Raw genomic sequence first — 26,463 nt, forward strand, 5'->3', positions numbered from 1 at the left:
GGCAGGAGAGGACCGTAGGCAGGGCCCTGTTCAGTGGAGGACTCAGTCCCTCACTTTAGTGGCTCTTAAGGATGTTAAGGAGCAGTTCAAAAACCAATGTTTTGCAAAAATAAAAAGGAGAAAGATAAAACTGCATCAAAATCTAAAACATCTGCCCTAGGCTGGTGTGATACTGCTGATTGAGCACCAGCCTGCAAACCCAAAGGTCGCAGGTTCGATTCCCAGTCAGGGTACACACCTAGGTTGCAGGCCAGGTCCCCAGTTGGGGGCCTGTGAGAGACATCGGATGAATGTATCTCTCGCACATTGATGTTTCTCTTCCTTCCTTCCCTTCTTTCTAAAAATAAATAATTTAAAAAAACACTTCTGTGCTGCAAATGATACCAGCAAGAAAGTGAAAAGCCGCCCTAGCTCTGTGGATTGAACACCAGTCTGCGAACCAAAGGGTGGCCAGTTCAATTCCCAGGCTAGGGCACACACCTGGGTTGCAAGCCAGGCCCCCAGTAGGGGGCATGCAAGAGGTAACCACACATTGATATTTCTCTCCCTCTTTCTCCCTCCCTTCCCCTCTCTAAAAATAAGTAAAATCTTTTTTAATCATTTTTTTAAATATTTTATTTATTTATTTATCTTTAGAGGGGAAGGAGAGAGGGAGAGAAACATCAATGTATGGTTGCCTTTCATGCAGCCCCTGCTGGGAACTGGCCTGCAGGGAACTGGCCTGCAACCTAGGAATATGCCCTGACTGGGAATTGAACTACGATCCTCTGGTTTGCAGGCCTGTGCTCAATCCACTGAGCTACACCAGCCAGGGCCATAAAATCTTTTTTTAAAAAGCGAAAAGCTAACCTACTGAATGGGAGAAAACAATGAGACTTGCATATAGAATATATAAAAACTTGTACAACTTAATAAAAAGATAATCTAATTTTAAATGGACAAAGAAATGAAAGGCATTTCTCCAAGACAAATGGCCAATAAGCACAAAAAATATGCACAATATTAATCATTAGGGTTATGCAAACCCAAACCATGATACTACTTCATACCCAGTAACATGGCTAAAGTAAACAACACGGACAATAACAAGTGCTGACAGGATGTGGAGAAATCGGAGCCCTCACACATTGCTGGTGTGATGTAAAATGTAGCAAACACTCTTGAAAAGTTTGGCAGTTCCTCAAAACATTGAACATACTTTTGCATTATGATCTAGTACTTTCTGTCCTAGATATATTCCCAAGAGAGCTAAAAAACTAAGAAAAAAAAACTTGTACATGGATGTTAACAGCATTATTCCTAAGTGGAAAACAACCCAAATGTCCATCCCCTGATAAATATATCTACATGTGGCATACCCAGACAATGGAATATTGGTCAGCATTGAGAAGGAATGAAGTACTGATACACACTTCACCTCATGAACCTTGAAAAGAAGCCTGTGACAAATGACCAAGTATTTTATTACTCATATATGAAAGGTCCTACCAGGCAAATCCTGAGACAGAAAGTAGATTATTGGTTGCCAAGTGCTGAGAGGGGAATGGAGTGACTGTTAATGGGTACACAGCTTCTTTTAGGGGTGATGTAAATGTTCTGAAATTAGATTTTAATCCTGGCTGCAGGACCCTGTGAATACAGTAAAATACTATACACTTTAAAGGAATGAATTATGTGAATCATATCTCAATAAAAGCTGGTTTAAAAAAAAACCCACTGGCCCAACTACAGGAGCCCGCCCACCCCCATCGGCATTTTTCAAGGCCGCCCTGACCCCCCTTCCACACCCTGACCCCCCTTCCACGCCCTGACCCCCCTTCCATGGTGCCATCTTTCCTGCTTCCTGCAGTGCTTCCTCGCTCCTTCCTGTAGACAGGAGTGAAGTGTTTCCTGACAACCTGTTCTTAAACACAGTAAAAGAAATCCAGTGCTTTGGAAAATGTATTACATTAGAGCTCACGCTGTGGCTAAGAAGTCAACACAAATATAAAGCTGTGTTCTAACTTGTGTCAAGTGTCAACTAGTAATTCTAGTATGTGCCATGACTGGGGTGGCTGTTGGCTGGGCATCATTCTGCAAAGCGAAAAGTTCACCAGTTCAATTCCCAGTCAGGGCATATGTCTAGGTTGCAGGTTCAGGCCCCAGTTTGGGATTGTGCAAGAGGCCACTGACCAATGTTTCTCTCTCACACTGATGTTTCTCTCCCTCTTTCTTCTTCCCTTCCCCTCTCTCTAAAAGTAAATTTAAATTTTTTTTAAATGATTCCAATACACTCGATGTTTAAGTAACTTAATGTTTACAACGGGAACACATGTAGACAATGAAAGGGTAAATTTAAGCTGTGCAGGTTTACAAGGACATTTTACCAAGAAAATCTTAAGCACTTAAAGGCATACTCGGTAACTTCACTTAAGTGACAGAACTTAAAAAACTGCTCTGGCAACTTCTGCAACACATGAGTTGCTTCATTAAATGCACCTTAAGTCTTCCATTCATGACCTCCTCCCATTGGAAAAGAAAACCAATGTGACTCTCTGTATAATTCGTTTTATTTTTTAGTGTGAGAAAACATTTCCAGGTTTTTCCAATTTGAGTTGTAAAAGCGCATGTTTGCAACTAAAAGACAGTTTTTAAGATCTGACAATCGCAAATAAATGTGTAAGAACATAAAAAACGAATCAACTCCAAATTCAGTACACAACTTTTCTCTCTAAAGCACTTTTAAAACTGCAGAACAATCTAAAAATCTGTTCATTTAAAACACTTATCTGTTAAAATAATATATTTCAGCTGATTATAGGTATCACAAATAGAATATAAAAGGTACTGCATTTTTCTTCAAATATCAGTTCTTCCGTTCTGTTCAGTTTTGTGTTTCCTACCATCCATCCCAAAGGTCAATCAAAATCTAAATGCAGGCAAGTAACACAGGCTATTGAAATGAAATAAAAATTAAGGACAAAATTACAATTAACTTATGAGGTAATTTTTACTTTCATGTGTTCAAATATCACAGTTCTAAGAAACATGTCTCCTAACAAAGTGTGTTTTTAAGATGTATATTTTCACAGAGCCCTTATTTCTAGAGCCCAAAATCAAGTTAAATATAATTCCATGCTCCCTAGGATATCAAATTCCATGCGCCGTTATAATATAAAAAGTTAACTTACTCATTTATATTATGCTTTCTGCCCAATGAAAACCACTTGAAAATATGCATTTAATTTGAAATACGTTAGATTCCAACAAAAATGTAAATACCTGTAACTAGCTTAATCCATCTGTCCCCAAAACAACATATGGGCACAACGTTCAAAGGAAAAAGCATCCAGTGGGTGTAACTGAGCACCCAGAGGCCAAGCTTCCCCGAGCTAATGCACAGCAGTCAAGTGACTAAATTCACATGCTGCTGCTCTGCGGATGAAGATTGCCTGTCAGATCTTTCTACACAACTCAGAGTTCCCAAACCAAGTCAGAGTGGACCATCGAACTGGAATATTCCGTATTTCCCAGTGGTCAGCCAGTTGGGCTCGGAAGCTGTGAGCTGTTCACCCTGCCCAGGGTGCAGGCCAACCTGGACTTCAGCTTTTAAGGTTCGGATGCTGCAGAGCGGGGCGGGATGGAAGCCGTTCAAAGCCTGATGGAATGGAACTGTAAACTCCCATTTTCTGTCACCTGTCAACTTCCTGTAATTCAAGTCGCCCTTGAATAAAACTAAATGTGCCTTTTGTAGTTCAGCATATAAGTCAGGAGCAACTTGAGACATGGCACAGAATTCATGAGGCAGCGTCCAAAATATATGATCATGATAAACCCACCTGCCTACTTTAACACAGTTTTCCCAGTCAACCCCACACTTGGACACCCACTTATGATTAGACCGCTTTACTTCTTCGATTAACCAGTTAAAATCATGTATGGTGGTATCAGAAACAAACCATGGAATCGTTTTTCCATAAAAATGGACCTCGGTAGCCAGTTTAGAAGACAACAAGAAGTCAGCTAATATTAAATCTGTGACAAGTTCAAAGCCAGAATTATCCAGAACAATATCCACTCTAGTAATAGATACTTCTTCTCTTGTTTTCTTGCAACTGCTAAGTAACGACCAAAGATGTTCCGTGTCATTCACTAAAATGAAAGGCTTCAGGCCTTCCAAAGAGTTTATGATGTCGCTCTTCTGAGAACTGGTTTCCCCACCTGACAGAGACAGGTCACACTTATTTCCCCACAGGGAAATCTGAAAAAGAAAAAGGACAAAACTTTTACATTTCTTCTAAGTGACAGAAAAGCCATGTAGGATGTGGGGGTGGGGAAAAAGTTGCTGCAAGTATTCATAAATTCATTTCTGTAGAACTACTCAGTATAAAATATCCATCGAGTCTACTTAGTCTAGTAACGCAGACTATGTTTACATGTTATTGCACAAAAAGGTAAAACAATGGAACTCTAACTGGTCAATACATGGTGAACTTTAAAAAACTGGTTTGAATGATGTTAATGACCCATTATCATTTAATCAGAATGAAAACTTTTGCATCTTGCAGCTATGAGAACATGATCAGATGCTGTACAAATAAGCTGCAAAGTTTTGCTCTTTTTGCTCTTTATTTTTTTAAGCTATAACTAAAATTACATGTTTAGGAGTATAGGCTCTGGAATCAGCCAGTCCTGGGTGCTAATTCCAGCATTTCCAATTAACGACCACTGGTACATTACATATGATCTCCAAGGCTCAGGCTACGCAACTGGAAAATGAGATAGTAACAGTACTCACCTTGTAGAGTTACTGTGAGAATGGACCTGATGGGTGTGAGCAGTGTATACAATAGCCTCTGGCATGTGGAAGTACTCAATAAATATTAGCCAAAGGACAGTCTACTCTTGTGATTCAAAATAAGAGGAAAATGCATATGCCAACCAAGAATACTATTTATTTTTATCTTTTCAATTTTTCTTTAAGTGTAAGTCCAAGTCTGATGCAGAAACTTCTGATGGCGTAGAAGAGGCCCCCCCAGCTGAGGTCAGGGTCCCCGCTGGCCGCCCGCACGCTTCCTTCACACCGCTTTCCTGTCTGTGATTAGTTCTGATCTGTGCCCTTACTTCGATTGACTACAGGCCCTCAAGCCCTGTGACAGCAAGGACTGGTCTGTCTTTCGTGCCATCACATGCCTGGCATCGAGAACAGTGTGTAGACACCAAATGTTTGTGTGGAGAGAGGGAGAGTTCTACTGCTTTTAAAAACAGATCAATACTTGAGCTCCTTGTAGGAAGTCCACCTGCTGGTCAACGTGAGCACCAACGGAGAGCAACTCTGGCCTCCTTTACTGGACAGCAGAGTGGCAGTTTGGGGCAGCTGGCCGAAGCAGGTGACAGAAAATAGACTGGTACTCTTCCTCGCAATTTCACTTATGGGACAAAGAACGTGTTCGAAGACTATGAAAGAGTGGGCTGTTACGGGTGAAGAGTAACATGCTGCTTTTCTTTTTTTTTTAATTCTAAGCACAAAGAATAGTTCAGAGGGTAAAGGATTATGAGGTTTGTCAGCAACACCCCGACACCTTCTCTTCCAAACTCAAAATAAGCCTTCCCTCTGAGTCCCTCAGCTTACGCTGCTTGCCCTGAACATTTCACCGGGACTTCACCTGTCCCACAGCCTGTCAGCACGTCCTGAAGCCTCTACTTCCAAAGGGTACCCGGAGGTACAGGGCACCCACGTAACACCTCTTATGCTACCATCTCAGCCCTGACATCCCTCACACGGGTCATTTTAGTAACTCGGTTTCTACCCTGAGCCTCTTCGGTCTGTTCTCAGAAGCAATCCTTGAAACAAGTCATTTAGTGTTACTCCTCTGATCCAAACTCTCCAATAGCTCTCCACTCCATATTAGGGGTTAAAGCCGAGTCTTTCCCTTTGCTTACTCGGCGTTCTGAGGCCCCTCCAGCCCCTCCCCTTACCCCTCTCATTCCCTACGGGGTCCCTTCCAGGTTCTCACACCCCAGGCAGGCTCCCCGCTCGGGCCCTCAGGGGGAACGCCCCCCCAACATGCCCGGGGCCTTCTCCCTCACCGGTTTCAGGTCTTTCTGCAAGTCGCCATCTGAGCAGGCCCGTCCCCGGCAGCCCCATTCAATACTGCCCCCTCCCCTGCTTCACTGCTCTTTAAGACATTTCCTAACATCTTTTTCTGAAAATGTTTCTAACTTTTCCCAGGAAGTGAGGGTGGGGCACTACTGTGTAGAACTACACATTTTCAAACAGTTCTGGTCTTGGTAACACACATTTAAGAACTTTTTGAATGAGAATTTAAAACGAACCTTAAACAAGACAAAGGAAGAACTGTAGTAACACCACATCGAATGGGACACTCTTTCCACCTCACAACGATGGGAGCACGCTGGGTCCCACCCCGTGCAGCACTCACATGAGTGGGTCTAGTTTCTCACACCCATGACGAGGTGCACAGTACCACCTCGTTCAACAGGATGAGGAAACCGAAGCTCAGACACTCTGAGTAACTTGGCCTCAGGTCCAAACGCAAACACGAGGCAAAGCCAGCATTCAAGGCCAAGTCAGGCTGGGCTGAGCAAAAGACTGTGACGTATTCTCTCAAGAGTGTTAGCAGCTAGGAAGCCACTAAAATCACCACCAGTTGCAGCAGAAGAGATTTCAAAATCCATTTTCAAGAGATCATATGGATTTTTCATCTCCTGAATACTACTACTAAGATGATAAATGATCAATTATGACTATGTATATACATGCTTTGTTGTTAAATGTGTACCAGTCTATTTTTTAACTATTTGTATAAACAAATATACTTGGGAGATTAGTTATCACATTTACCTGAAGAAGTTTAAAAAACTCATTTTTCAGCTGATTTTCACCTAGATCTTCAATAGTTTTCTTCAACTCTTGCAGGTGAGTACATAAAGCCATGATAGAGTCCTGTGACTCAAAGAAGTTTTGCTCTTTTGATTCTCTGAATACATCAAAGTCATCAATTGGTGGACTAAAGTAAAAGAAAAACAGAAGTGAAACATTTATATAACTCTGTTCCTTTTTTCCCTACACATCTGAGTAACTGCAATTCTTTACAGGAAAGAAAATAGTAGCATTCAGTCTCAAAAATTACTGGCAATAAGCACTAGATATAACAGATCAAGTTACATTATACAAAAATAATCAAAGTACACAAAATCCTCCAACTCATTTTAATTAACTGTCAAAAGTTCCTTAATCAAATATTTTACTAGAAGTATTTAAATAACTAATGACTATATTCATAATTATTTAGCCCTGGCTGGTGTGGCTCAGTAAACTGAAAGGTCTCCAGTTCGATTCCCAGTCAAAGCACATGCCTGAGTTTTGGGCCAGGTACCAAGATGAGGGCACATGAGAGGCATCTCTACACATCAATGTTTCTCTCCTTCCCTTTCTCTCTCCCTTCCCCACTCTTTAAAAGTAAATAAAAAACATCTTAAAATAATGATTTACCCAGTAGGGTTTCCAAGGCAAAAGAGAGAATTTCAAGACAATAGTTTAACAACCACGTTTGGGGGTGCTCAATGTGGCAGGCCCCAAGTAACATATGGATAGAAACAGAATATTTGCATTTAACGTAGTAATCAGTCAAACAGAAGCATTATGGGACACAAAGACTACTTCAGGTAAATCAAATAATACAATGTAAATTTTATTATAATGACCAACTTTGATCATTTATGTGTAGATGTCTCATTAATTTTTTTTCCTGACAACTTTTACTCCCAAGTTGAGTCTGACCAGTGGTGATGTATACACCATGGCTACATCTTCATGCTGTTCAATGAGAGTTCAAATAATATTCATACCAGCCTAAGAAAAACATAACTAGGGAGCCATAAATGCGGACGGAATAGCCTTTTCAGAATCAGCTATGAAAGACACTCGGATTATCTGAACTCCTACATTAGCTACTTCTGTCCGGGGGTCATTCACATTAGGGGAAAAACAGTCTGACTAAGTTACGGGATGGACGAAAACGCAACCACCTACCAGAACGCACACATCCAAACGACGGCTGCCTCCTTCCCGTCAGCCACCTTGGGGGGTGCACCCTCACCCGAGGACACTGCCATTGCTCAAAGCACCTTCAGAATTCCTCGTGTGGGATCTTCTGCAGAGCCTGGGGCACGTTATTAAACGCCCTGTCAGTGACAGCGTGTGTCTTCGTCCTTTGGAGTTCATTGCTTTTTGGAAACAGCCAAAAGTCACTCAGAGCAATTTCAGCAGAATGAAGTGTATTAATCAAACGGAGTAAAAAACATTTTTGGTCAAAAATGAAGAGTAACTAAAAAAATGAGACTAATATTCTTTTTTGAGGCTTGTGGACTGGCTCTGAAAAAGTTCCAAAGAATTAGAAGGTGATTTTAGCAATGGCAGCATTGCTGAAATAAATCAGTCTTTCAAGGTGACTTAAAAGGATAAAAATTATTTGGATACACAGGTCCAAGTGTTGGGGTCAGCAAACGACGGCCTGCAGAGCTAATCTGGCCCACCACCTGTTTTGTATGACCTACAAGCTAAGGATGGTTTCACATTTTTGAATGGCTGGAAAGAACCAAAAGAATGTGCTGTGCCACACGAAATTGAAATCTCAGTGTCTGTGAATGAAGTTTAACTGGAACACAGCCATGCTCACCCATTTCTGTGGCACACAGGGCGGCTGCTGCCCTGCAGTGACATAGCTAAGGAGCTTCAACACAGAGCATGTGGCCTACAGCCTAAAACGTACACTGTTTGGAATGTAAACCACCGAGAAAGTTTGCCAACCTTTGTTCCAGGGTTTTACTAATAGATCACTCATTCAAGTCACACCTTGTATTAAGAATCTGCTTTATTTCTTGTATTTAAGAGGGAAACCCACGTAACTATATATATGGTTTCCGACGTTCAAATGCTTGCTATTTTAGAACCTACTAAAGCTGCCTGTGTGCATATACTCTGACCCTGCGGTCCACTCCTAGGTATGCACTCAGCAGACATGAATACACACAGGTGTTCGCCAGAACACGTGTTTGAATGCTGATGCGGCGCTCTTCCCAATAAACCCAAACTGGGAACTACTCAAATACCTGTCAACAAGAGAACAGGCAAACGGTGTGATAGAGTGACACACTGCAATAATATGTAGCTATGAAAATGAATGATTAACAATTACATGCAAATAATGTATCAATAGATGAATCTCACTAACGTAATGCAGAGTGAGAGAAACCAGATACAAAACTACACTCTATGTAATTTCACTTAAATGAAATTTAAAAACAGGCCAAACTAACACAGGTCAGGATAGTGGTTAGTTATCCTGAGGGGCTGTGATGGGATCCTACAAAAGTTTAAAAAACCAAAACCTCTCTCTGCTCACTTTGGAGCTGCCAGGACAGGAATGACTCCTGCAAGAGCCCGGACAAATCGGACACCTGAAAACTACTCCTGGGCTCGTGCTGCCGTGAGCGGGGCCCCCCCTCCGGCTGCCCTACAATCTGAGCTCTGGTACCCAGCTCCACAGGCCCCAGACCCTCTGATATCTGCCCGGGAGCTGGCGTAGGAGAGAGGTCTGCATCCACTGCTGACTAATACTCTCATTCCTGGAACTCGGAGCTAAATTTTGCCTCTGCCCCTTTTAACACGCTCTTCTTGTCCAGCAGACATCGACCCAGGCCGTGCAGACTCTGAGGTGTGCCAGAAAACCGCCCCCCCACCGGAAAATTAAATCATCAGTATTTCTTTTAGTATAGTGATTTCAAGTTCTGCATATAAAAAAAGTATCTCCCCAGCTGGGTTAGGTGCAGACGGGTTTGTGAACTTCTGCTCTAGATCTTTCGTTTTGTTCTCTGACCTGATCCACCTCTGAAGTAAAACTCAGAAACAGCACGCATTTTGTCCTTCTAACTTCCACACTCCGCTAAACCCAACTCCATCACCCAGTCCTTCAACCCTTCACCAACTTTGGCTACTACAGATAAGTTTCCAAATCCTAAAACTATCACCCAGAATTTCAGACTAACCCTTGTTCCTGACGTACATGCAAATGTGCTGCTTGGAAAAACATCTGACGAGGGCCCTCATCTAATTTACACAGACGAGGCTCAAATACTGGCTCTACCGTTCACTAGTCATGTGATCCTGGGCAATGCAGGCACCTGTTTGGGCCTCAGATTCCTCAGCTATAAAATGAAAACCATAGTAATACCTACATTTCACTGAGCTGCAATGTACTGGAACGCACGTGGTATTCAGTGTGTGAGAGCCCCTATTATCAACTTTATAGTCTTTTGCCTGGATGCTTCTGTGTGCCAGGGAGTGGGCTAGACTTTTAATACATTTGCTTTTAGAACTGAAGTCCTAAAACATACTTGTTCAGCAAAATCAACAAATTATAACTTATAGAGATTATGACAGAAAAAGCTAATGAATAGACTCCAATTTATTCATGTTTCCCAAAATTATTTTTTAATTTTACTTTTAGTGCTGGTTTAACTGGTTGTTTTAAATTATCCTATGCTACATTTAGATAGATACCAAGATTCCTCTCATTCTGCAAATCTGTATTTTTTAACCTGTGAGCTAAAAGAACGATCCACGTTACATTTTCTTCTGCTCTAGTAAATCAGTTCTTTACCAGAATTGTTTAGGAAAAGTAAATTAATAGACACAAGTGTATAAAAAGTTATGTAAAATGTTTGTTTAACCTTTAGTCTGTTTCTAATCTAACCATTAAAAAAAAGAAAGAGAGAAAGAAAAATAGGCCTTGGCCAGGCAGCTCAGGTGGTTAGAGCATCGTTGGAATCCGTGGAGGTCCCATCCCCAGTGAGGGCTCACCCAAGGATTAACCAACGAACGCACAGTAAGGGTAAAAACACGATTGTTTCTCTCTCTCCCCTTTTCCTCTTCGTAAAATCAATTTAAAAATAAATACATACATAAAACAGGGCTCAAATTAAGACAATGCTAAAACAACAGACTGATTCACTGCTGTTGATTCCTTATACCAAACTGACAAGTTTATCTATTTTTTTTATACAAAACAAGCTTACTTTGTCCAGTCTTAACTTTTAAATAAGTAACTATTTCAAATTAACATTTTTCCTCAATAAGTACAATTTACTCTAGAAGAAAAGTATCTTCATAAGGATTTTGAGTTCGTTCCTACAGATACTCGATCTTCTACCCATTCCGGGGCAGTGGCACTAGTATCTGCTGAACTGAATTCAGGTTTTCACTGGTTTTTATTTTTAAACTTATCATCTTGTCATTTCAAAAAAAGAATCAATTACCTACACATTTATCTGATGATCATACACTCACCTCTGGAGAACTGCTTCGTGAATTCTACGATACATGTAGCATTCCACAAACAGCCACGGCGAGTGGAACCACCTTGGTTTCCCGTCACTTTCGTTTAAAAGACTCTGCTGATATTCTAGGTACTGATTCCATATGTCAGTATCAGCAAACTTCTCAACCAAGGGGGTGATTGGCTTATCTGTTTGTAATTCATTCCGCAATTTAGAAAGAAGAGAAATAGCTTTCTTTTCAGCCTCCATGCCTTTCTGCAGAAATATGGAAGAAACATTTATATATTTAAAAAATATATAAATAATCTACATACAAATAATTAAGTTGTATATATAAATGCTTTATATAATATATAAATAAACAATTCCCCTAAGATAACATTTTTATGGGCCTATACTTAAAAAGGAAAAAATACTACTATTACCTAACTACATTTTATGTCTTCACAAACTAGTATAAACATTTACATTTAGACTCTTTTAGAAGTTTTTATTTCCTTTTAGAGAGTGGGGGAGGGAGGGAGAAAGAGGAGAGAAACATTGAGAGGCTGGGTGCCTCTCCTGCCTCAACGGGTGACCCAACCACAACCCGGGCATGTGCCCCGACCAGGAAGTAAACCAGCGAGCTTCTGCTTTGGGAAAAGAGGCCCAACAACTGAGCCACACAGGTCAGGGTTAATTCAGAATTCTTAAGCTGAAAATCAAAGTACACACCCAGATATCAACATTATCCTGCTTATCTATTCTGCTTTCTTTTAAGATTCATCTTATGAAAAAGAGTCCTTTCATCTTTTAAAACCTTCCTAGACAAATAAAATTTAAAAAAAGAAAAAATAACTTCGAACCCCCCCCCACAAAAAGAGTCCTTTCATTATTTACAAGTGAGATGACCATTATCACAGAGGGGAAACTGCTGACTATGTTTCTGTTGAAGATTTAAGAAAATAATTAAAATTCCGAAAGCATAAAAAAAAAAGAAATTCAAATAATTTCATACCTCTCCATGTTTCTCAAAAATTTCACTTTTATGTCGATGCAATGTATCAATAGCCTTGGTTAAGATTTGTGGTATTCGGTCTTTAATTGTAAGATATGCAAATGATCTAGAAGAGAGTCACAAACATAATTAATGTATTACTTAATAGTATTAATACTAGAAGATGGGTCATCTTTCAGTTTCTGAATCACCCCATTTAAATTAAAATTCCTTTTCATGCAACCATTACAAGGAAAACCAACAATTTCTGGCTACTACATTAAGACACAGGAAAATCTGAAAACTTCTCTGGTATGTCATCAAAGCCGAGCAGTCTTTTTGATTCTAATCTCAGATTCTCTCCTGGAGTTTATCAAATCATTCTTACCTTTCCCATTCTATTCCCTTTATTTTCCCTTGTCAGAAAGTAGTTTTAATGATGTGACTTGGACAGAAAAAGAACTATCCTAAAAATCAAACAGGTTCTCCCCTCCCACATCAATTACTAAGTGACTACTTAGAAAAATTAATGAGGCGTGGATGTAAAATGGCCTAAAGACTCTACTGTGTTAGAACATAAAGAAACATGGGTATAAACCTGCTTATTTTCTCTTAGACAATTTTAATTTTCAAAGGGTTTTCCTGCTGCCTCTCTACCTGCACAATTACTCCTTCTGTCCTGTTTTGTCCCTAAACAAAATCAAGGCATGTTACCAGCTCACACTCCCAACCAAAAAAAATAGTGAGTATCAAAGAAAGCTAGAGATAAGGAAAAACTTGAGTATACTTGCATAGAAAAAAAATTAACAATAGTCCTGATTTTAGACATACAAAAACCAAGATCTACAGGTTATCATTCTAAATGTAATTAGTTTTTTTTTAAGAAAATACGTGACTCAGAAAAAGCAGGCCTTAGTAAGTGGTGACATCTGTACAGATTTTTAAATAGAGCACAAAACTTAGCTGGTCATTTCACTTCTACTTTCACAGGCAAAGTAAAAACAAAGTTGACACAGTAATTTTAAAAATACCTCTGCCAATCACCTATTCTAACTTTAACTTGGGATCATCACAGATATAACAACTCAAATATCTTACTGAAGTTTTTGAAAAATATTGGGTTATGATCTGAGTTTTTCAAGGTTTCCTCAAATGATAGCTGTAAAATTATAAACAGTAAAAACAAAAAATCACAAAATAATGATCTTGTGGCACTCAACCTAAACACTGATTAGGTTTTAATAGGTGCAATTACTACTGTGATCAGAATTTAACCTTTAAAATCACTATTAATTCCTTGGAGAAAGAGTAGGAATATTAAATGAATTGACACTCCAATTTTCCAAGGCAGTTGATACAAAAAGAAGTGACAGTTCTTGGAAGATTGTACCTAATTGGAGACTGCGTACTACTGTTTTTCCAGCTACTAAATTTCCTCAGAGGCCTGAAGGCCGGGGCAAGGTCCCGGCCAGGTCAGAACTTGACGGTGAGTCCAAAGGAGCCTGGGGCTCAAACTTTAAGCAAACAGCCCCTGTATCTGCACAACCTGAATGCCCGCTTAAATTTTGGGCCACTAGTACCTCTCATGCCTCAATCTACTCCCGGTCAAGTCACTTTGTTATCAGAATTCTTGTGTTTTGCAGTATTTTGGAGTAGGGGCGTATCTCAAATATAAATCTGGCCGTTCAATGTATACAAATGCATATTTCTTACGGTGATCTACACGATGCCTAAAAAGCAAAATGCACGTTTTACAGTGGCATTATGAATTCATCTGATCGGCAATATAAGAAACACATTTTTTGATAGATGAGATTCCTAACTTTTGCATAAAATTTTAACGCCCCTCCCCCAAAAGTGCGTTTATTGAAACATTGAAGCCACGTTCTCTGCAATACCCAATAAACTCTTAGGGCAATCATGCGGGAGTTAAAAAAAAAGGGCACAAACCACTTTAAAAACAAGTGAAATGCCCAATACGAATTAATATAAACCTACTAAACGCTTGAATAATCACTGCAGGGAGAGGTGGGGTAACTGGAGGATTTCAGCCCGAGCTCTAAGTGCGTGCCGGTGTTAAGGGAAGAGGCCACAAAATTCACCCCAAGAAAGATGCTGCAACGCGGATCCGAGTCCTGAGCGGGGCGAGTGACCACAACCAGGAGACTCAAGTCTCCGGCCTGCCTAGCCCCCACCTTAGCGTGAGTTCGCGCCGCTGTCCCCGGGAAGTGGAGCCTAACGGCAGAACTGAGCTCGCAGCCGGGGGCGAGTGGGCGCCTTTTCGCCTGCCGCAGCTTCCCTGCAAGGCCCGACTTTACGCAAAATTGGGGAGGAGGTAAAAGAGCCGAGGAGCCGAGCGAAGAAAGTGACACAAACCCTACGTCCTGTCCGGAAAGAGACGCTGGCAGCCCCGCCATCACCTTCCAAGTTCCCCGCGCCAATGCTCGGCTCTCCCGGCGTAGGACGAGAGGCTGTACGGCCGCGGAGGAGGAGCCGAGAGAGGCGGGCACCAGTGGTTAAAAAATGCTTTTGAATAAAAAAACTTTATTTGGCACCCCTGGGGCAGACAAACAATGACCAGTTTGAGGCCTCTTCCGGGGACGAAGGCGGGGAAAGCGAAGGGCTGCAAGAGAAACGGAATAAGGAAGAAGGGCGGAAGACGGAAGCAAGCAGGAACCGGTAAGTCCTAGACACCAGGGTGCGGAAAAGGTCACGGCAGCGCGGGTCACGTGGTCTGGCAGTCACGTGGAAAGGGCGACTAGCTTAGCCGGGCACAAAATTCTGTGCGCCTGCGCAGCCGGACACTGGGAGGGGCCCCAGTGCTGGAAGTGTGTGGGTTTTTTTGCGGGAGGGTGGGAAAGAGAGGCAAGGGGTGGGAAAGAGAGGCAGACGCTGCAGCTCTGCCCTTTCTCTGCAGCCAGGCGGCGGAAGCTTGCGGTTTGGCGTCCCTCTTCTCTTCCGGCGGCGAGGTTAGTGCACTGCTTTACCCTAGAAAGTTGTGTGGCCCTATGTGGTGATCCCTTGCCTTTGCTCCTGCTCCCCCTGAACCTCTCGCGTCACACTTTTCACCGGGACCTTTACGGTCCCCTGCCGCCAACAGTGATCTTTGGTCGACCTAGCTGGGAGTTAAAAGCACTCAATCCACAAGCAATTACGAAACGCCTTTGAGCCAGTGTATAGCAGTAACTGCAAAGGTAATATAACTTTTCAGTTTGAAGAATTGGAAGATATGTTCCCAAAGATTAGTGCCACTGAGCCATTGAATCATAGCCCAGCTGATAGTGTCTTAGTAGAAAATGTGCCCATGAGCTGAGTAGTTGCTTTGTATTTCATATCAAAAAAATATGACCTGTTGTGTGCTGGGCACTGTGGTCACAGGAGACAGGGTATGAATCAAAGACAAAACTCCATCCTCAGAAACTCCAAAGGGAAAGAGACAACTCTGTCCCTTCCTCCGTTATGCCTCCTAGCATCGTCACTATTTAATATGTGTTGTGCTGATTTACCATGTTTATGGTCTGTCACTCCAGTGTGATGTAAGGCTCAAAAGGTAGGGATTTTTGTTTATTTTCCTATATTTTCGGCAAGTAGGACAGGGTCTGCCACATGATAGGAACTCAGTTCACATTTGTTGTATGAATTAAATTTAAAATACTAGGTATGTCAGCGACGTTAAATGCAATGGAGAAATATAAGGGGGTGGAAGATAGAGAGTGGTGCTGATTGTGTTTTAGATGCAGTGGTTGGGGAAGACTTCGTGGGTGGGGGGTTTGAGCCAAGGCTTACAGATACCTGGGGAAAGAGCATAAAGAACAATAAGTGCAAAGATCCAGAGGCCAGAGTGACTGGAGCAAAATGAGCAAGGGAAAGAGGTATAGGAGATTAGTTAGAGTGATAAAGAGCCAGAGAATGCAGGGCCACACAAACTATTTTTAAGGTCTTTGGCTTTTATTTCAAGTGAAACATGAGACCACTGTCAAATTTCATACAAAGGAAAGATGTGACCTGATTTAAGTTGTCAAATGATCGCTTTGGTTGCTGTGTTGAGAAGAAATCTGTATGAGGCCAAGACCAGAAGTAGGGAGGATAAGATAGGGGGCTATCACAATAATCTTTGGGAAAGACAGCAACTTGGACCAGGGTGGGAGCAGTGTTGATGGTCAGAACTAGTTGGAATGAAGCCAGTGGAGTTTCCTGAGAGATTGGGTGTGAAGAATGAACAAAAGAGTCAAGGTAGACTCCAGGGTTTTGGCTTTAGCAAAGGTAAGGATGTGATTGCTATTTCATGAGTTGGGGGTGGGAGCGGGAGGGCTGAGAAGAATAAGATTTGTAGGAAGATTTCAGAAGCTGACATTTGAGCATGTTACACTTTTTATGTGAATGAGAATAGAGATGAATATTTGATATTCATTCATGTGTAGGATGGTGTGAGAGACCATGAGATCGGGTAAAATCACCAAGATCCAAGAATAGAGAAGTGGTTCAGATAATAAGCCTTGGCTCGTTCCATTTTTGAGGGATTGAGAAACCAGCAAGAGACCAAAGGTGCAGCCAGTGTGTTAGGTAAGTTGTCAGTGTGGTCTCCTAAAAGCCAAGAGAAGGTTCTTCAGGTGGGTGGAGGTATCAACTGTATCAGATGTTGCTGATAAGTCAGGCAAAACAGAGACAGAGAAGTGACCATTGGACTTAGAAATATGGAGGCTATTGGTGGCCTTGACAAGTGGGTTTTGGTGAAGTGGTAGGAATGAAAGCCTGATTGGAGTGGGTTTGAGAAAAGTCAGAGTCGAGGAGTTGGAGACAGCAAATAAAACTCCTCTAAAAGGAAGGGAGCTCAGAGAAAAGGTATAGTATATGGAAGGGAAGATGGAGCAAGGGGACAGTTGTGTTTTTATAAGATGGAAGAAATTAAAGCATAGTTGCATGCTAATAGGAATGTGCCAGTAGAGAGGAGAAAATAAATGGCATGGAAGCGGGAGGAAGAGTTTAATCATTCCTTCTGTAGGCAGGAAAGGATGAGATTCAGTGTGCAGCTTGAGGACCTGGCTCTAGATGGAACAGCAGAAGGGATGACAAAGTCTGTGGGCACAGAAGCAATATGTGGGCAGGCAGTTGACGGCAGAGAGCTTGTGGAAGTTCTCTGTTTTGTCAACCTGAAAGGAAGCAAGGTCATTACTGAGAGTGAAAAAGGAAGAGGAGGCCTTGAAGGTGTGAGGAGAGAGTGGAGAGAAGAATATGGGAGGGACACAGGGTTAAGATGTTGAGCAGTATGAAAGGCCCACCTGAAGTGAGTGGTCACAATTTTAAAGTAAGGCCAGATGGCATGCACGGTTGGTCAGTGGATTGACTGGTTGTCTCCAGCCATGTTCAGCTGCAGGAGTCCAGGCACAAATTAGGTGAGTGATACTTAGTTCAGACTAAGGTTATGTCATGTGGGTTAGTGGCAGAGAGAGGGGTGCAAGGGATTTAAGGTGGGGGTGGGGAAGAGATTACAGAGATAGACCATGAAATATAAACCGGGTCTGGAAGAAGTGAAGTGGAGGGTGAGGGACGGTAGGAAAGTGGTTGGATCATCTAATTGCAGGTTGCATCTATTTGGGTTGAAGAATTGCTGGAATTGGGTAATAGAGGCAGTGAACATGAAAGATCGGAAGTGGTGTTTGGAGAGTAGTGTGCTTGAAATTGAGAGTATGAGGTTGCAGTTACTGGTGTTGACAAGGCCCAGAGCAGCCCGTCCAGTGGAAGTGCAACGCAAGCCACATTTGGAACAAGTTTTCTAGACACTTTAAAAGTATAAAAGTAAATGGATGAAATTAATTTTAATTCATTTTATGCATCCCAATATATCTAAAAATATTATTTCAACAGATAACACAAAAATTATTGAGATCGTTTACTTTTTGTATTAAGTACAAAGTGGGGCAAAAGTAGTTTATAGTTGTTCATATGGAAAATAACACAATAGTTAATAAATAATACAAGAATAATGTTTCACATTACTCACAACTGTAAACCTACTTTTGCTCCAGCCTGTATAAAAGACAACGTACAGGAGAAATTTTTTCTTATTTTACTGAGCCACATTTCGAGTGCTCAATAGCCACTTAAACCTAGTGGCTATCGTACAGCTCAGAGCATATGAGCCTGAGGTGTGTTCTAGTGTTTAGTGAAGCCTGAGCATTTTTGCATGTTGGACGCCTTAAATGCGGCGCCTCTGTCTTTCTCAGCAGAGGGACAGAAAAACACACTTCTTGCTTGTCCTGGAGCTTTTCTTTTCTTTTCTTTGTCCTGGTGCTTCACGTAATCTCTACATGAAGGTAGTCTTTAGAGTTTGGAGGTAAGAAGTTCCTAGAAGAGAGTGGAAGAATCCAGGTCTGTGTGTACAAATTTTCTATGAGTATTTCCTTCAAAATCCACTGGTTCAACTGGCAGGGAATAGTACTAATTAGAGGTGCACTATAATATCTCATTGGACTAGGCTGAGATACGGAATTCCAACTTGTCAGCACATTTTGGAAGCAACAGGTTCCACCTCCTAAGTATCACTGGGACTCATCCTTGTCCTCTTCCTTCTGACGGATGGAAGGTGGTACACTGCAGTTGTTACAGGTGTTATATTTGAATTTGGAAAAGCCTGTGTTTTAATCACATCTCTGCAACCTGCTAACTGTGACCAGTAGTCTCTCTAAGCATCAGTGTCCTGACCTGAGAAATGCCTTCTGGGTAATTGTGAGGTGAACAAAGGCACTTGGTGCGTAGAAAGTTCTCGGTGAGTGATGCCTTTAGCCTCTCTCCAGTCTTCTTCTACGTCATTACCAAACATACGTTTCTGAGATGTACCTTTGACCGTGGGAGTCTCACATTCGAGAGCTGTGGCATAAGCTCCCAACCTGCAGAAACTCTTCCGGATCCCTTGTCATCTGGCCACTGGCTCTGCTTCTGTCCTGATCTCTCAGGCCTCCCCTGAAATTAGTACTTGATTGTCAGGTGAACAAAACTGGGGGCCTGGGTGTTTGATTTGCCCTCTGCCCTGTTGAGACCCAGTTCAAAGTGTCACCTCTGAATTTGTCCTGCCCATGTCTTACCCCAGACACTCCCTGCCCTGGGCCCCACAGTAATTTGTGTTGTATGTTCCTCCGTTTTAGGGCTTATCACAGTAGTCTGTCTGGTTCTGCTGCTAGACCGCGAATTCTGAAATCAGTGATTCATACCTGAATCCCCCACACCTAATGTGTTATTTTTTTGAAGAATTATTATTAATTGCCTACCACAGGCTTACTTTTAAAGAGCAAATTATCTTAATCTATGGAAAAGTGGCAGAAATACTCCTATTTATATTTTAACCTTGGTGGGGTTTTTGAGTTTTGTGTTTTGTTTTTTGCTAGACTCAGGTTAGGATGTATCTGGTTTGCAGATATTTTTTACAGAAATATGCCTGTTACCTAGGAAAATTTGTATTTATTTTTATTGTTGACACTGTTACAGGTGTTCCCTTTTAGCCCCCTTTATTAAGTACTTTTTGAAACTCTTTTTAAACCTGCTCTTTGAATTCTTGTTCTTTAGCTTGGGATGTGGTCATGTCAGCTGGACTTCTCAGGGCCCTGACCGGGCCTCACCGTGTCTTATCAAAAGCCCATCGATGCCAAAGACTCATTCGTCGAACAGGAAAACTGCTTAAGGGATTTGAGAGTGCAGCACGTGGCACCGTGACAAGAAGTCAAAACTTGGATTTGTTCTTTCCTCATACAGCAGCTGGTAGTCTGACCGAGTCCCAGATTTTGGAAATGAACCGGAACATATCGGACACAAACATATTCTGTGCATTAAACACTGCATGTTGCCGAGATGAACGAGTGCACCTTCCACCCAGGGAGTCGGGTACTCCCTGGAAGGCGACTCACAAACCAAATCTGTTTGGTCTTAAGTGGTTTATAAAAATACTAGCGAGGCATTACTCATCTGCAGCAACAGAAACACTGGTTTCTAAACGAGACTTTCCGCAAATCAAGAGACCACTGAAAGCATCGAGGACCAGGCAGCCCTCCAGGACCAACCTTCCAGTTCTGGCTGTGAACGAGGTAAAAATGTGCGGTGGGGGCCCTTCTGTTCCGTAATAGCCGTCCACTCGTAAGCTGTAGATCACACGCATCCTCGCCGCAGGCGTGAGGGAATTAGCGACCAGCTCCACAGTGTTTTCATCCACATCTTCGAGGCCAGTAGTAAAACTTGGTCTATCCAAAGGGAATCAAAATCTTAATTTGAAGAATTCGTGATATTTATAAAGACAAAATATAGGCAATTAAATGTAAAAATATAATTTATAGAAGGGTTAGTTATTGGCCCAAGGAAACTTTGAAAAAGAAGGCTAGTATTAAATTCAGTCTAGGAGTGGTACTGTTAAAAAACACCCATTTGAAAAAAAGTGAAACTGTAGGAATTCTTTATTGAATTGACAATTTTTGTCATAGCTATGCAGACAGGTAAGCATTCATTAGTCCATGGTGACGGCGTGGGAGGAGAGATGAAATGGCGTTGTAAGGACAAATCAAAAGGCAGGGGGAAAAATTTTTTTAAAGATTTTATTTGTTTATTTTTAGAGAGAGGGGAAGGGAGGGAGGAAGAGAGGGAGAAACATCAATGTGTGGTTACTTCTTGCAGGTGCCCAACTCTCAGACCTAGCCTGCAACCCAGGCATGTGCCCTGACTGGAAAGTGAACCTGCAACCCTTTGGTTCACAGGTTAGCACTCAGTCCACTGAGCTACACCAGCCAGGGCCACAGGGGAGGGTTTTTGCTTTTTTATTCTTTGAAGGTTGAAGGAGGTATTTTCATTCACTTTACAAGGTATATGGGAATTTGTCAGCTGTAATCATATTTCTCCTCTAAATGATGAATACTTAGGGTCAGGGTCAAGCCCTTTGTTAACTTTATTATCTTACATAATACCTAGAACTGTGCCTTATACTTGATAAGTGGATATTAAGTTATAAAGAATGGAAAAGAAGCAAAAGGATTTTTATGTCTGTGTATCTCAACATTTAAAATAGGAATGTTGAGCCCTGGCTGCTGTGGCTCAGTGGATTGAGTGCCAGCCTGCGAAGCAAAGAAAGGGTTGCTGGTTTGATTCACAATCAGTGCACATACCTGGGTTGTGGACTAGGTCCCCAGAAGGGGGCACATGAGAAGCAACCACATTGTGCTATTTCTCTCCCTCCCTTCCCCTCTAAAGATAAATAAATAAAATCTTTTTAAAAAATTAAAAATAGGAATGTAGACTGTTTAAAACTTGATCGAGCCCGCTCAATCTGTCAGAAAACAGGTAGCATGTCTGTCTAAACAGAGTAGACCCTAAGCATGTTTAATTTTGTTGTATTTTTTTACCACCTTTGAAAAGATGTGCATACCATCATCACCCATCTTCAGGTTATGAAGTTAGGAAGCAATGAATGATTTTTTATTTGGATTCTAGTTTATTTAAATTCGTGTATGGTTTCTCCAAACCCAGGATATACAGGACGGGAGAGGTGTGTATGCGCTGTTCTCCCCATTTCCTCCTCCTGGGTCCTGCTTTTTCTGTTGCATTGTTTAGATTTGTGATAGTCCAGGAAATCCATTATCTCAGTGACTGAGATAAAACCCTGAACCCGCAGCGCACACAGCAAGAGGACGATCAGCCGCCTGCTTTCTTCTGTCACATCTCGCAGCAGTGCCCAGCCCAGTTTCTTACAGAGACGCTGGCGAGGACAGAGATGCCACCTTTTCTTGTCGTTGTCGGTTGTAAACGACCAAAAGGGCATTATTTCTCTGCGCTGTTCTTATACTTGGAAGCAATCTTCCTCAAGTCCATTTTTTATTTTTCTTTAAGATTTTTTTTGAGGACTTCCGCCAAGATGGAGGCATAGGTGTAGATGCCGTGCTTCCGCACACAACCAAGTTTAGAGACAACTAAATAATAGCAACAGAAAACACAGCCAAAACACAGAAAATTGAACTTTTCGGAAGTCTGATAACAACAAATTCTTCAGCCTGACCGGTAAGAGGGACGAAACCAGCAGCTGGCAGAGCGGGGTAGCACAGGAAAACTCTGTCAGACGGACTCAGGTGCGCGGAATCCAGGCGCAGGGTTGGACCTGGCGGGCAATTCAGCAACCGCGGGGAAACAGCGAGGGAGCAGGGCTGCGGGTTGACTGTGGTCGCACATTCGTGTGCAGATAGACAAGCGAGTGAGTGGGCGATTAGATGAGAGCCAGCAGCCCCAGCAGTGGGAGGCAGCGGCCATTTCCCCGCTCTGACCCCGCCTCCACATACAGCGTCACAACCCAGCAACCTGGGAGTTCAAGGCTCCACTCCTCTTACTTAATGGGCGCAAACAGACCAAAAATGGCTCAAGAAGATCTCAAAGCCCCAGAGCCTATAAATCTAAGCGATGAAGAAATAGCAAAACTCTCAGACGCACAGTTTAAAACACTGGTGATCAGGATGCTCACAGATCTGGTTGATTATAGCCACAAATTAGACAAACATATGAAGGCGAAACTAGTTGAAATGAATGGAATTGCACAGGAAACCAATAGCGATGAGAAGGAAACTGGGACTCAAATCAATGGAGTGGACCAGAAGAAAGCAAACAATGGCCAAAGGGAAAAGAGTGAAGAAGCAAGAATTCAAAAAAATGAGGAGAATCTTAAGAACCTCCAGGACATCTTTAAACACTCCAACATCCAAATTATAGGAGTACCAGAAGGGAAAAAGGAACAGCCACCAGTGGAAAACTTATTTGAACAAATAATAAAGGAGAATTTCCCCGATCTGGCAAAGGAAATAGACTTCCAGGAAATCCAGGAAGCTCAGAGAGTCCCAAAGAAGTTGGACCCAAGATGAAACACACCAAGGCACATCATAATTACATTAGCCAAGATTCAAATGAAGGAGAGAATCCTACAAGCAGCAAGAGCTAAGGGGACAGTCACCTACAAAGGAGTCCCTATCAGACTGTCAGCGGATTTCTCAAAAGAGACCTTACAGGCAAGAAGGGGCTGGAAAGAGGTATTCCAAGTCATGAACTCCAAAGACCTACAACCAAGATTGCTCTATCCAGCAAAACTTTCATTTAGAATGGAAGGACAGATAAAGTGCTTCTCAGATAAGATCAAATTCAAGGAGCTCATCATCACCAAGCCCTTATTATATGAAATGTTAAAGGGACTTATCTAAGAAAAAGAAGTTTAAAAAAAAACATGAACAGTGAAAGGACAGCAAACTCACAGTTATTAACAGCCACACCTAAAACAAAAGCAAACTAAAAGGACAGCTAGATCAGGAGTGGAAACATAGAAATGAAGATCTCAAGGAGGGTTAGCACCAGGGGAGTGGGAGGAGGAGAAGGGGGGAGAAGGTACAGAAAATAAGTAGCATAGACAGTAGATAGAAAATAGATGGGGGGACAAGAATAGTATGGGAAATATAGAATCTAAAGAACTTGAGACACATGGTCATAAACTAAAAGGGGGGTAATGGTGGGGACGGGGGCGTAGGGTGGAGGGGAATGAAGGGGGGAATAGAACAACTGTAACAGCATAATCAATAAAAAATAAATTTAAAAAAAAGATTTTTTCTTATGCCTCCATGGAAGGATTTGAAGTAGAGTTTCAAAATTTAATACAGTTTCAAGTGAGATGATAAAAGCATTACCTTTACAATAGAGCAAACAATCGACACGAACAGAGAAATATATGTTATCGAGCACCTGGTATGAATAACTCATTCAGTTGAACATGGAGTTCTGAGAAGCCCAATGATTAAAGAAAGAAGGAAGTCCTCCTGGGTTATATATTTCTTGTTGCCTGGTGGGGTGGGGGGAGAAGGAAAACATTAAAATGTCTTACAAGAAATAACTTCCTCCATCATGAAATTTAAGGAGTCATTTATATCCTGGGTCCTTTCTATAGGAGAGATTCTGTAACATAATGGATGTGACTTCAGTTGGAGTTTTACAGAAACAGAAAAAAAAATATGGTTTCTCTCTAAAAGCCCAGGAAAATATTAAGACAAACTTACATTTCTAAATCTAAAAAGCCTTTCTAAAGTGATCTGCAATACTATAATTTTGGAACATTATTTTCTGGTGATGTTACTTTGCACAGGTGAACACAGTCTTAAGATGTGACTAGGTACTTGCTCCCTGGGGCTGAAAAGTGCCCCAAATGCAGGACCACTCCATCTCTGTGCAGGCAGCACAGGGCTGGCGAATCCGCTGTGACACTGTAGTCCTGTCTGTTCCTCTGGATCAAGACAGGGAGGGACTGTCCTTGGTACCAGAAAGGGGGCATGATTTGTCTCATTCCCCACAAGTGCCCCTGAGCTCGCCCACTTTCCTCTGCCACACAGCACGCTCTCAGAAGTGGCGGGGTGAGGTCCAGCACCCTCTCTGTCAGAATCAGCTCTACCCGGTCCTATTGGCAAAGATCATAACCTACTGAGATACTCATCCCCCTCGCACTGGCTCATACTCTATCCCAGCAACGTCTGTGCGGCCAGGCACGTCCTGTCTGTCAGGAGTAGAAGGCCGGAGCATGAAGAGTGCCGCTCCGAGCTGCCCAAGCCGAGCCCCGCACGAGTGAGGGCTGCTGGAACGCCCGAGGTTGGTTTTCCTATGAACCCCCACAGTGTGTTGTAAGTTTAACTAGCGGGTTGTTGATTTTTTAATTAATGCAATAGAAAAGGAAGTATAGGAATGCCTTACAAATGGTAAAGGTAAGAAACATTGGGGAAGCTTTGTGTCAGTTCTTGGTGTGTGTGCATATATGTATGTGTGCACTGTGTATATGAAATGATTTCTCACCATAGGTTGCAGTCAAAAAGCTAAAGTAAAGCATCATACCAGTAACATAAAGTGTATCTATGTTAATAACATTCACCTACAATGTGTACATAACAGGAAAAGCATGCATTTCTCCCTTTGTAACATACAAGCAAATTTCTGTAATTCAGTAATGTTCTCCAGTCATAGAATGTGAAAAAAATAAACTTCCCTCTTTATGCAAAGTGTTTCATCAACGCGTGTGATGCTCTAAAACAAGAATCATATATAGATTTCTAGCCCCATCTGCTGGAACATGTTTTTGCTGGCCAGGGTGAAAAAAACAAAAAACACATACTGAAAATGCTGTGGTTTTCTTGGCTTTGGGTTGTTTTGTTTCAACATTTTAAAATAGAAAGGCCTAAATTTAGTTCTCAACTCCAATGACTATTTTGATTGCTTTGGCACATTTATTTAAGAATAAATTGTTGACCCCATTTTAAAACTTTAAATTTGTGCTGTGTGTGTATATGTATAAAATGCTTACTAGGTAATAATTCACTATAAAAAAACTAAGAAAGACCTGTATGAAAATGAACATCTCACAAAGTTGCAACACCTTCGATTAATAGGAGAGAAATGCAAAAACAAGACACTCCATTGTCTTCTTTTCCTTTACTAAATGGATTTAAATACAATCTTGAAATTTAAAAGCAAAAGAAATAAAACCATAAAACAGATATGTCTTCCAAGTCAAATCGAAAAGCTTTCTGAGTCATTTGTTAATAGAAGAAGCCATAACTTAAACAGAGATTCAGATTCAAGTCTAAGGATGCGGAGAGTAGTGTGGTAGGCCACATACGCCATGTGACATTGGCCAGAACTTTGAGCCAGACTAAATAGGACATGGTGAGAGAAGGAAATGGGACAATCTTCAGAAAATCTGCAAAAAAGATCTTTGGAATGGCTAGGCGAAAAACAGATTGTGTTTTACAGTTTATTTATAATCTGACTGTTTGGAGCTCAGAATACATTTTCTCATGGAAATGATTAAATGCCTTGCCTTGCCCCATTTTTGAGAGTACAAAATAGTATAAATTTTCAGCACAGATGGTCAGTGTCTGGTCAGTTTCAGGGGGAGGGGGGTGGAGCAGGTGAGACAGTAGGGAGTGGGAAGAACTGCGTGGGCTGGAGAACCCAGGCCCCTTCCTCAACCCTAGTCTATTTTCCCCTTGATCAGAAGATGGTAGGAATGTGGGTTTTGTGTGAAATTGCTATTGAGTGTGGCTGGATAATTCGGATCTTAAAAGCACTACGGGAGTCACCTTGGGTTGGGCAGCAAGTTTACAGTT

General features: G+C 41.8%; 2 protein-coding genes across 4 annotated transcripts in view; one reads left to right on the forward strand and one right to left on the reverse strand.

The window, feature by feature from the left end:
• Positions 1-2,531: 2,531 nt before the first annotated feature.
• ARMT1 (acidic residue methyltransferase 1) lies at positions 2,532-14,845 on the reverse strand. The gene is made up of 5 exons (XM_037156843.2): positions 14,693-14,845; positions 12,338-12,443; positions 11,351-11,595; positions 6,845-7,010; positions 2,532-4,240 (listed from the first exon to the last, which is right to left on the reverse strand). The coding sequence occupies exons 1-5, from the start codon at positions 14,731-14,733 to the stop codon at positions 3,473-3,475; spliced, it is 1,326 nt and encodes a 441-aa protein (XP_037012738.2). The 5' UTR covers positions 14,734-14,845; the 3' UTR covers positions 2,532-3,472.
• Positions 14,846-15,157: 312 nt separating this feature from the next.
• The window catches only part of RMND1 (required for meiotic nuclear division 1 homolog), a 43,441-nt gene continuing 32,135 nt past the window's right edge, over positions 15,158-26,463 (forward strand). The window contains exons 1-2 of one of the 3 annotated variants that reach the window (XM_037156856.2): positions 15,158-15,285; positions 19,877-20,391. In XM_037156856.2, the coding sequence (XP_037012751.2) occupies positions 19,891-20,391 (501 nt within the window). In that variant the 5' untranslated portion in view covers positions 15,158-15,285; positions 19,877-19,890. Of the gene's footprint in view, positions 15,286-15,489; positions 15,511-16,789; positions 16,880-19,876; positions 20,392-26,463 lie in introns of those variants that run through there. The other 2 variants (XM_037156858.2, XM_037156857.2) reach the window with 2 other exon arrangements.

The sequence above is a fragment of the Artibeus jamaicensis genome, unplaced genomic scaffold (genome assembly GCF_021234435.1).
Source record: "Artibeus jamaicensis isolate MK-2021 breed Jamaican fruit bat unplaced genomic scaffold, CSHL_Jam_final contig_497, whole genome shotgun sequence".
Taxonomy (NCBI): Eukaryota; Metazoa; Chordata; class Mammalia; order Chiroptera; family Phyllostomidae; genus Artibeus; species Artibeus jamaicensis.

Bases quoted from the DNA above. Each gene is read 5' to 3' on its own strand.
- ARMT1 (XM_037156843.2), bottom strand. From the start codon at position 14,733: ATGGCGGGGCTGCCAGCGTCTCTTTCCGGACAGGACGTAGG. The intron at 12,444-14,692 runs GTTTGTGTCACT...ACTCTCTTCTAG, and splicing joins CTTTCCGGACAGGACGTAGG to ATCATTTGCATATCTTACAA. The intron at 7,011-11,350 runs GTGAGTGTATGA...CTTTTACTTTAG, and splicing joins CACGAAGCAGTTCTCCAGAG to TCCACCAATTGATGACTTTG.